The sequence below is a fragment of the Peromyscus eremicus genome, chromosome X, assembly GCF_949786415.1.
Source record: "Peromyscus eremicus chromosome X, PerEre_H2_v1, whole genome shotgun sequence".
Classification (NCBI taxonomy): domain Eukaryota; kingdom Metazoa; phylum Chordata; class Mammalia; order Rodentia; family Cricetidae; genus Peromyscus; species Peromyscus eremicus.
The window spans coordinates 131,654,842-131,665,747 of record NC_081439.1 but is presented as its reverse complement, the minus strand read 5'-3'; the positions used below and the strand labels follow the sequence as shown (position 1 = coordinate 131,665,747).

Below are 10,906 nucleotides of genomic sequence, written 5' to 3'. Positions count from 1 at the left end.
CGAGACGGATCTCTGCCTCCCCAGTGCTAGGATTAAAGGTGTGTGCCACTACTGCATGGCCTCTATGTTTAATCTAGTGGCTGGCTCTGTTCTCTGATCTTCAGGCAAATTTGTTAGGGTATACAATATATCACCACATATGGCAACATTTTTGGAAGAAGTCACTGGTGGTGCAAAGGCCCTGGGGCTTTTGGGGCACCCAATGGGCTACCAGGGCACCAGAACATCCAGTAGTCAGCAAGCATAACTAAGGAGCCAGATAGTGGTGGCCAGAACCCGGGAATTGCCTTACAAGGAGCTCTGCAGTGCTGCGGCCACAGCCACCAGGAGCCCAGGGTTCGCGGGGGCGTGCACAAAGGGGGCGGGACCGGCAGGGTGTGGGCGGGGGGCTCAGCGCTTCAGCTACTGCGGTAGGCGACATTGCGGCGGCGTCAGCTGCAGGTCTGCACCACCAGCCTGCAGCTCTGGGCTGGGGGCAAGCGGGCTAGTGGGGTGGGCGGGCCAGGGCATACATGCTCCAGGCCAACGGCCGACGCCTTAGCTCCACAACCTCCCCTTCCCCTCCCCCGCGCACACCTGTCACGCCCGGCGCACCACTTGCCTGCACGCGCTCGGCCCACGCAGCTCTGGACGCAGGCGGCCGAGGTTGCGGAGTTCCCCGACTCCAAGGCACCAGGGGCCAGGCAGCGGTTGGGTGGCCGTGGTCGTGACAGGTGGCTGCGAGCAGGGTCGCAGGTGCATTCGAACGGATTGGTGGCCTAATTGGAGTGTGCTTGAGCTGTGTGACGGTGGCAGGTCTGGTGGGGGAGGGGCACGGGCCTTAGGGGTGGAGGTGGGCCTGGATGAGCCAGGATGGGAGTGTATGGAGCCTTCTGGAAAATAACCGGCAGTGCTGGCTCAATGAGTGGAGGCAGAAAGGGGGTGTAGTGTTGGTGGCTAACACTACTTGCGCTCTGGATGCTGGAGTCGGGGAGCACAGGCTGGCAGCAGCATAACTGGGTGGGAGGCCTGCATGCAGTGGCCTGCCTCAGTGGGAGTGTGATTCTGACTGTGGGGGAGGGGAAAGGTGTACTTGGATTGTGGGGTGACTCCATCCTGAGTTGGGAGAGATCTGGCTTGGTGGGCAAGGGAGCTGCGCGTTGCCAAGGGGCCTAGCTCCACCTCCCCCCCTCCTGCCCCCCAGACATGCTGCTACTCAAGAAACAGACGGAGGACATCAGCAGTGTCTATGAGATCCGGGAGAAGCTGGGCTCGTGAGTGTGCATGCCGGGCTGTGGGAGTGACCGTTTCTGTATGTGAGGCGTGTACACATGTGAGTGAATGTGTGAGGGAGCCTATAAGTGGTGAGTGTGTTATGAGTGTGAACATGGGGGTGAATTGTGAGGTATGTTGTTGTCTGTGGGAGGTGGTATGTGAATGTTGGTGAATGTGTCAATGTGAGTGAATGTTTGGGGATGTGTGTGCACACTTGTAGGTGTGTGTTAGGGTGGGTAGTATGACCTGAGCACCTCCTCCATTTCTGGTCTTCCTCCTCCTTTCATTGGAACCTTCCCCCTCTCTTGCCTTCTGGCTCTATGGCAGGGGTGCCTTCTCCGAGGTGATGCTGGCTCAGGAAAGAGGCTCTGCTCATCTTGTGGCCCTCAAGTGTATCCCCAAGAAAGCACTTCGGGGCAAGGAGGCCCTGGTGGAGAATGAGATCGCGGTACTCCGCAGGTATGCTCGCCTGCCCCTTGGACTGGGGAGACCTGTGGCCACAGGCTGAGTCCTCTGGACTTACGAGCCCTGGTTGCCAATCTGCAGGGGGGCCTTAGGCATCTTTTCCCCTTTGAGTCTGCATGTCTCCATGGTGACATTAGAGGCATCCTATCCACCTGTGCTTTATAAATGGCCTACAGAAGTGTGTGTTCTAGGAAGGCCTGGGCTAGTGGGGGCAGGGATTGGTAGGGAATGGGAGCCTAGGTGAAGGAAGAGAAGAAGGGAGGGCTCAGGACAGAGCTCTTCCAGATGAAGAGGCTGCAGTGGTCCACAAGGAGCCTTTTCTCTCTGTTGCAGGATCAGCCACCCCAACATTGTGGCTCTGGAAGATGTTCATGAGAGCCCTTCTCACCTCTACTTGGCTATGGAGCTGTGAGGAGGGCTGCTGGGAAGGGGCTGGGCAGAAGGGGTGCAATGCCCAGATCCATGCCTGGGTCAGTTGACCTCTTGCCTCATTCCTCCTGCCTTCAGGGTGACAGGTGGTGAACTATTTGACCGCATCATGGAGCGGGGCTCCTACACAGAGAAGGATGCCAGCCACCTTGTAGGGCAGGTCCTTGGTGCTGTCTCCTACCTTCATAGCCTGGGCATTGTGCACCGGGACCTCAAGGTGCCTGGATGTGCCCCTACCCTATCCCACCTACCTCTGGCCCTGAGTGTCTTCTTCCCAAAAATCCACTTCAGTCTGGGTGTGGGGAAATTAAGGGTGCTGGAGGCCCACATGTCCCAATGCCTAAACCATTCTGGGACTCATAGGCTCTTTCCCTGGCCCCATGTGTCAACAGCCTGAAAACCTCCTCTATGCCACACCCTTTGAGGATTCCAAGATCATGGTCTCTGACTTTGGCCTGTCCAAAATACAAGCTGGCAACATGCTAGGCACGGCCTGTGGGACCCCAGGATATGTGGGTAAGAGGGAAGTACTCTAAGGCTCACTGTGGTGGGGAGGGAGCTGGTGACCCTGGGGATGCCAAAGCTCCAGGACCTGGGGCAACTGCTACCTGTGGCAGTCTATTCCTGGGACTGAATAGGTACACCAGGTGTGGCCCTCAAGGGCATGACATGTGTGCGTGCCTGTGCAGACATGTCTGTCTGTCTGTCTGCCTCTGGCCGCCAGCCCCAGAGCTCCTGGAGCAGAAACCCTACGGGAAGGCCGTAGATGTGTGGGCCCTGGGTGTCATCTCCTACATCCTGTGAGTGACCGCTGGGACGGCTCAACTCCTACCTGCCTGCCCCTGCTGGGTTGGGGAGGGGTGGACATCTGGGTGATTCATCTGTGGGTGCCAGGCTGTGTGGGTATCCCCCCTTCTATGACGAGAGCGACCCTGAACTCTTCAGCCAGATTCTGAGGGCCAGCTACGAGTTTGATTCTCCCTTTTGGGATGACATCTCAGAATCAGGTGAGTGCAAGGCTGGCCCTGTGCTGGGGAGTGACAAAGGGCACCAGGGACAGGGCAGACTGACCTTGCCCCCTGCTCCAGCCAAAGACTTCATCAGGCACCTGCTGGAGCGTGATCCCCAGAAGAGGTTCACCTGCCAACAGGCCTTACAGCATCTTTGGTGAGTGGGATGCCTGGCAGGTGGTATAGGGGCAGGAGCAACACCTGTGCCAACTCTCAACCTTTCTTTAGGATCTCTGGGGATGCAGCCTTGGACAAGGACATCCTGGGTTCTGTCAGTGAGCAAATTCAGAAGAATTTTGCTCGGACCCACTGGAAGGTGAGCATGGAGAGAAAGACTACTATGCTCCTGTTTCAGGGTGTGGCCACTGGTGCTGGTCTTGGAATTGGTCTTGTTGCCAGGTCCAGCTTGGCCTGACCCCACTCTCTTTCCACAGCGAGCATTCAATGCCACATCATTCCTACGTCACATCCGTAAGCTGGGGCAGAGCCCAGAGGGTGAGGAAGCCTCCCGGCAGGGTATGACCCGTCACAGCCACCCAGGCCTTGGGACTAGCCAGTACCCCAAGTGGTGACAACCAGGTGTGTAGGCCCTGCATTCTCTGGGAACTGGCTTCTTAGGGAGCCTAAAGGATGGCAGTGAACTAAGTGGGGTCTGAAGGGTCAAGGTCAGAAAGTGTCAGAGAAGGAGAAGCTGGGCAGAGGATTATAGCAGACATCTTATGCTAGTGGTATAGGGGCATGACCTTTGAAGTCTCTATGAAAGGAAAGCCAAGGCTTGAGTAAAATGCTAGGAAGGATCTAAGAAGGCTGGGTACCTCTTGAATCTGTTTTCCTCTGCTTCCTTTTTCTCCCCTCCACCCAAGGTGGATGCCAATGAAGGCCAAGTGGATTGACTCCCAGCTTTTCTTTCCTTCAGCTCTTTTGGTCTCCTTCCCTGCCCCTTGTCCCCCAGGCTTGCCTCTGCAGGAAAGTTTGAGACTGTGGGTGTGGTGCATGGCACTGGGGTAGGGGGCTTCACCAGTATGTTTCCCAGCCTCTAACCTCACCTGTGGTGGAGGCTTCCCTCCCCATGTTGCTGTCACACTTTATGGAAACTGAGGAAGTGCAAGTGGATTTGGGGGCCATCCTTCCTGCACCTTGCACGCACACATGCATCGCGTGGCTGTTCTGTGCTTTGCTGACTGTGGGTGATCCTGCTTGTGTTGTAGCCCTTCGGTTCCCTCTCCTCCCAACCAATAAAGACAAACAGAGCAATGCCTTGGTGCTGAACTGAGTCTGGGATGGGTGTGGGGTTGTGGGTCACCTCAAAGAAGGACATGAAGGAAGCAAGTCCACTGCCAGTGGATCTGCACTGGGTCTTGTGCTCTGCCTCCTGTACCTCTCCTTGTTGGGATCATTGCATAGTTCAAGGACTTCCTGATTCTGTCTCCCAGAGTGCTGCCGGCAAGAGGATGCCTGGCTGCCTGGTTGCCCTGGGTCTGATAGAAAATGGTTGCCAGCAAGGTCTACTGGGCTGCCAGCAGGGGGCGATGGCAGGAGACATAATTCACCACCAGCAGCATCTGCTCCAGATCCTGTATAGGCTGTATAGATGCCCTGGGCTGGAAAGGGCTTGAGCCTGTGGAGAAGGTTGCCAGAGTTTGGGATACTTTCCTCTACTGCTGCTTCTGGTGTGAGGAGCTGTGGGCTGTCCTCTGGTTCTAGTGGCCCTAGCCCCACTTACCACAAGTAGGCTAGGGCTCCAGAAGCCTGCCTTGTTGGGCCCAGTCAGGGGTAGGCCTCAGCCAGCCAGAGTTTGGAGGAGGCTCTGCTTCTTTTTTCTCCCTCTGCTCTAGCTTCCAGTATGTGAGCTGGATGACAGAGCCTGACTGGGATGTGTGTGTGTGTGTGTGTGTGTGTGTGTGTGTGTGTGTGTGTGAAGTCTCATCTTGTCAAATTTTGGGATCCAAAGGGAGGTACTGAGACACAAGACACACAAGACAATGCTGGCCTGGGTTTCTGGGGCAGAGGTTACTCTAGGTTTCAGGATTGGAACCAGGAGGTCTGGAAGCAAGTGAGCAGCTTTCTCCACTGTCTTCATGGTCACCCCAGGGTATTCTGTGCTTCAGGCTTTGGGCCATGTATCCCTGACATGCTTACCCTGTATCCTGCTGTTCTTCCCATGGGGTCACTGGAGGGAAACCTTGAACATTGGTACCATAAATGGGTCTGAGTAGCTTGGTTCACTCACCTCCAATGTCCTGTCCTGGGTCCTCATTGTCTTTTGGTCACCTTTGCCAGTTTCTTTTTGACTGTCTCTGCATCTCATCTTTTCCCTCAGTCACTCATGACACCCACCCATTATTATTTTGTTGATGCAGTACTAATTGGACCTCTAAACTCCAAGGGAAGAGGCTCTTAGTGGGTGAAGGCAGTGGTTTTATGAGGATGACTGTATAGGAAAAGTATTCTCCTAGCTATTCTGGGAGCCCTGAGCATGAGCATCAGAGCCAGCCTTCCAGAAAGAATCAGTGAGTGCTCTTCCAGACTAGGCACAGGACTAGGTCACTGCTGCCCCCTCGACACAACGGCCTTGACATAGGGTGCAATATGTCTTCACCACCAGCAGGGGATGCCATAGACACATGTTTAGACATCTGTAAGCCACTTCTTAATTCCTTTAGTACCTGGGGCAGCGGGCTCAAATTCATTCATTGCCTGCCAGCCCCCTAAATCCTGTCCTAGATAAATCTGAACTAGGGGGGAGAGGTCCATCCTGATCATGTTGGAGTGGAGTACCAGGGACACCTCTGGGTCATACAGAGGTAGCATGTTCTTCATCCTTTTCAAATCTTCCCTTTGGAGGAAGGCAGTTTGTGAGAGCAGAACTTTGGGTCACCTAGCAGAGGGACTGCTTGTCTTCTCTGTCTGTTACTGGAAGGTAGGGGTGCTAAGACGTCATTGCAGGCTCAGATACTGAGGCTGGTCAATAGAGGAAGGAGCCACACCAAAACCTGGAAGGGGACAGCCTGTGAGCAAGGATGCTACTGATATGTTCTCCACAAGCAGCATTCTTGTCCAGTTTGGGGTGAGAGCTGGGCTTGAGATGCCTGTAAAAGTCAGGTGCTGTGAATCAGGAGTCAGGTTCAGTCTTTCAGGGACAGACAGGAATTCAGGGGGTACCCTCTTGTGGGTGTCACAAGAGAACATTGCCTCACCAGATCTTGGCCAAATAGGACTCATACTCTATCTTGGAACAAATGTGAGTGGCAGAGGTTTCAGAGAAGCTCAACTTGTAGGGCTATGTGGGTGACAGACAGGAGCTGGTTCTGTTGTTATTTTGAGACTAAGTCTCATGTAGTAAACCCAACTGGCCTCAAACTTGCTATGTGGCCATGGATGGACTTCAACTTCTGATCCTCAGGCTTCCGCTTCCTGAGTACTGGAGTTATAGGTGTGTAATGTTGTGCTAGGGATCCAACCCAGGGTTTAGCATATGATAGGCAAGCACTCTACAAACTGAACCTCAACCCCAGCCTGAGATAGGAGCTCTTTAGGAGTTACGTGGATGGCCCTGGCAACAGACCTGGAGAAAGACTTAACTGGGATGGCTTTGTGGGAGAGGTAATGAGATCACTTTTGGATACAGTTAAGTTCAGGATGCCTGAGGGATCCAAAAGTAGAGAAAAAAGCAACTTACTCTTCACTCTTCTCTTAGCAAATATGTATCTACCTTTATAGCTAATATTTATGGAAGGCTTCTCTCTCATAATAAAAAGGGAGCTGAAAATGTCTCTTTATTGGGCACTTACCTTATACTAGGCTTTGAAAAGCTTAATGTATAGTCACTTAAAGCTCACCTGTGAGTGAGGTGGCTGGTGTCATTATCACCCTCACCATTAATGTGGGGAAACTGAGGCATAGAGACTCTAAGTAACTAAGCCAAGGCCACACAGCCTGTGGCAGAGTGAGAATCTTAAAACTGTTCTCTCACCCCGAGTTATTCTGCCTGCTTCTATGTGAATGAGGGGGTTTTCTTGGGACATAAGGACTCTGTAACTGAAGAAAGGGAAAATTCTCTCCAGCACCCTCTTATCAGTGTTCCCAAAGAGAGAGAATACCAGGCTAGATTTCATTTTTGTCTTCAAAGGATTTTGTGTAATTGTTACCATTCTCTGACTTCATTTAATGTCCTGTTAAATAGAAACCAGGGAAATATTTACATAGTGGCAGGGGTGGGGTGTAACATCTGGGCCCTACAAAGATCCCTCTAGAGTTCAGAGTGAAGAATGGCCCAGAAGTGGAGTAGAAATGGTGAGTGGGAGACAGGCACTTCTGGGTTCACACGAGGAACAAGGCACATGACACAGAGAACCTTTAGCTGAAGTGGAACTCAGTAGAGGTGGTCTGACAGGGGAAGGGCAGGAGTGGGTCATGAATAAGTCAAGGGTGTGGCCAAGAACTCAGGAAAGAGTTAGGGATGAAGGTCCCTCGGATAGACAGTGACTGAGCTGGTAGCATAGCCACAAGCTCCATCCTGCCAGGCATATGTCTGAAGGACATGTTGCAACTACATTCTCTACCCAAGTCTTGCTTTAGCCAGGCCTTGGGTCTCCATCCCTAACCCTAGAGAGCACTTTATGTGTTCTGGGGATCAGACTCAGGTTGTTAGACTTTCATGGCTAGAGCTTTCACAAACTGAGTCGTGCTTTTCAATATTTTCAACCCTATCTGGCCATTTTGATCAAAATTAAAACCTTATCCTCAGGTCTCCTCTTTCACTGTCACCAGGGAGCTTTATCTTAACCTTGAATGATCCTCTGAGCAGAGGCCAAGTGCTTTTTGCCAGATTCTCCTTGCTGGTCTTTTTAAAATTTTTAAACATTATTTTATATGTATGAGTGTTTGCCAGCATGCATATTTGTACTCCATGTGTGTACCTGGAAGGTAGATCTCTGTGAGTTTGAGGCTAGCCAGGTCTATAAAGTGAGTTCCAGCCAGCCAGGTCAATACATTGAGACCCTGTCTGAAAATAAATTTTTTTTATTGGAATAGAATTCACACAGTACAAAATTCACCCTTTAAAGTGTAAAGGCATGGTGACATAGGCCTGTAATTCCAGCACTTAGTAGCTGGAGGCAGAAGGTCAGGACTTCATAGTTTTTCTGGACTACATAGCAATTTCAAGGACAGCCTGGGATTCATGAGATACTGCTTCATTCCCAGCCCCAATATCATGTACAATTCAATGAGTTTCACAACTATTGCCATTGTCTAACTCCAGAACATTTTCATGACTACGAAAAAAACCCTGTACCCGTTAGTAGTCACTCCTACTTAGCCCCTGCCCACCAATAAGTTACTTTTTGTTTCTGTGAATTTGCTTTATTCCAGAATTTCAAATAAACATAGTCATGCCATATATGGATTTCAGTGTCTGGCTGCTTAGCCTCAGCATAATGTTTCATTGTAGTATATATTAGACTTCATTAATTTTTTTAAACAGCTGAATAATATTCCATTTATGAATCAGTTACACTCTGTTTATTCACTAATACATATTTGGGTTGTTTCTGCATTTTACATGTTGTGAATGATGCTGCTATGAACATTTGTGTAGAATATTTTGTGTAAACATATTGTCCATTATTTTTTATGATAAGGTCTCCAGGCTGGCCTGGAACTCACTACCTTATGCCTCAGCTTCCCCAGTACTGGGATTATAGGCATGCGCTACGCTACCCTGACTGGTTCAATTGTCTTGGATATAGACCTAGAAAAGGAAATGCTGAGACATGTGGGAATTCCATGTTTTATGGGAGGCTGTTTTCCAAAGCAGACATACCATTTTACATAGCAGAAGTGTTCCCACTTTCCACCTTATTGCCCACACTTGCTCTTGTCTGTGATTTTCATTTAGAGTCATTCAAGGGTATTTCATAGCTTTCATTTGCATTTCTCTGGTGATCAATGATGTTACACATCTTTTCATATACTTATTAGTCATTGTGTGTGTGTGTGTGTGTGTGTGTGTGTGTGTGTGTGTGTGTTGCTTGAGTTTTCCTGCCTGGCCCATGGTCAGGGCAAATCTCTCTCACCTGCCAGTCCCACAGCCTCAGACCCGACCAAGTAAACACAGAGACTTATATTGGTTACAAACTGTATGGCCATGGCAGGCTTCTTGCTAACTGTTCTTACAGCTTAAATTAATCCATTTCCTTTAATCTATACTTTGCCACATGGCTCGTGGCTTACCAGCATCTTCACATGCTGTTTCTCATCGTGGCGGCTGGCAGTGTCTCTCTGACTCAGCCTTCCACTTCCCAGCTTTATTCTTCTCCTTGCCCCGCCTATACTTCCTGCCTAGCCAACGGCCAATCAGTGTTTTATTGATTAATTAGCAACACATTTGCCATACATCCCACAGCAGTGTGTGTTTGACACAGGGTTTTATGTCAGGCAAATTGGCCAGAGCTTGTTATGTAGCTGAGCCTACCTAGCCTTGGATTTCTGATCCTCTACTTGTCCATTTTTTGAGTCATTTGTCTTTTTGTTAATGAGTTCTTTATATTTTCTAGTTAGTAGATCCTTATCAGATATGCAATTTGTAAGTCTTTTCTCCCACTCTGTGGGCTGCCTTTTACTTGTTGATTCACAAATCTTTTAAACTTGTGATAAACTCCAATAGTTTTCTTTTGTTTCTTGTGCTTGTAGTATATGTTGTGTGACTTTTCCTGGGGAGATATGAACAAATGTCTATTCATTTCAGATAAGGCACTGATGACAGACCAAAGAAACGATTCCACCCAATTGTAGCTCAATAAAATGCTGAGTTTACCGGTGTTACTTACAGGAGCACAGGTGAAAGGTTACTTACAGGAGCACAGGTGACTCAAAGACAGCTGCATCTCTGTAAAGCATATCCCAGCATGGATGATGACTCATGAAAGATACATCCCTGGAGCTTCCTGCAAAATTTGCTGGCAGCTCAGCCTACAGTTGCTAACTGCTTTCCTAACCTTGGGGAAAGAATCTTGTAAATTTTTGAGCTCTCAGAGACTTAGAAATTTCCTTATTTTCCTGAACCTGATAAAATTACTTGAGCTTCCCTCATCTCTCCAGGAGGGGATATTTCAATTTGGAGGACATAACTATACAATAGTGTCATGTATAAAGACCTATTGTTTAATCCTGATCACAAAATTGATGCTCATATTTTCTTTTAGGTGGTTGTTGTATTAACTTTTTGAGAAGATATGGATAAACATATATTCACTCCAAATAAGGCATCAACAGACCAAGGAAATTTTTCCACCAATGGGACTAGTACTTACAGGAACATAGGTGAGGCGTTACTTACAGGAACATAGGTGAGGCGTTACTTACAGGAACATAGGTGAGGGGTTACTTACAAGGAGCGTGGGTAACTTGCTAGCAGCTACATCACTTAAAGAACTCTTCTTCCTTTAGAAATTGTGAACCCTTATGTATATATCCTTGGGAAAGGGTGGAACCTCATGAGCCAGATCCCCACTTCTAAGAGGTAATGTTAGGGGGCCCAATTTTGAGACTCTGTTACCTATAATCACAGCTGCTCTAATTTCAAGATGGTAATGGCACATCATGCTGAGGCCAACACCCTACAACAGTAGTTTAACTTGTACATTCAGGTCTTTGATATATTTTGAGATGATTTTTGCATACCACTTGAGTTTAGGGTTCAATTTCTTGTGTGTATGTGTGTGAGTACACATGTACACATGTGTGTC

The 10,906-nt window shown here is 49.5% G+C and overlaps 1 protein-coding gene across 2 annotated transcripts; it reads left to right on the top strand.

Annotated features, from left to right (window-relative positions):
* Positions 1-380: 380 nt before the first annotated feature.
* Positions 381-4,412, top strand: Pnck (pregnancy up-regulated nonubiquitous CaM kinase). 2 transcript variants are annotated; one of them, XM_059250613.1, is made up of 12 exons: positions 381-441; positions 1,184-1,253; positions 1,582-1,713; positions 2,053-2,127; positions 2,227-2,365; positions 2,541-2,664; positions 2,873-2,948; positions 3,094-3,155; positions 3,237-3,315; positions 3,387-3,474; positions 3,593-3,737; positions 4,022-4,412. In XM_059250613.1, exons 2-11 carry the CDS (start codon positions 1,186-1,188, stop codon positions 3,728-3,730), a joined length of 981 nt encoding a protein of 326 aa, XP_059106596.1. In that variant the 5' UTR covers positions 381-441; positions 1,184-1,185; the 3' UTR covers positions 3,731-3,737; positions 4,022-4,412. The 2 variants fall into 2 exon arrangements, with proteins under 2 accessions (XP_059106596.1, XP_059106595.1); XM_059250612.1 differs by having other exon boundaries at positions 382-441; positions 3,043-3,155.
* Positions 4,413-10,906: the final 6,494 nt, after the last annotated feature.

Coding starts and splice junctions, on each gene's coding strand:
- Pnck (XM_059250612.1), top strand. CDS start 1,186: ATGCTGCTACTCAAGAAACAGACGGAGGACATCAGCAGTGTCTATGAG. Junction 2,128..2,226: donor CTCTACTTGGCTATGGAGCT/GTGAGGAGGGCT, acceptor TCCTGCCTTCAG/GGTGACAGGTGGTGAACTAT. Junction 2,366..2,540: donor TTGTGCACCGGGACCTCAAG/GTGCCTGGATGT, acceptor ATGTGTCAACAG/CCTGAAAACCTCCTCTATGC.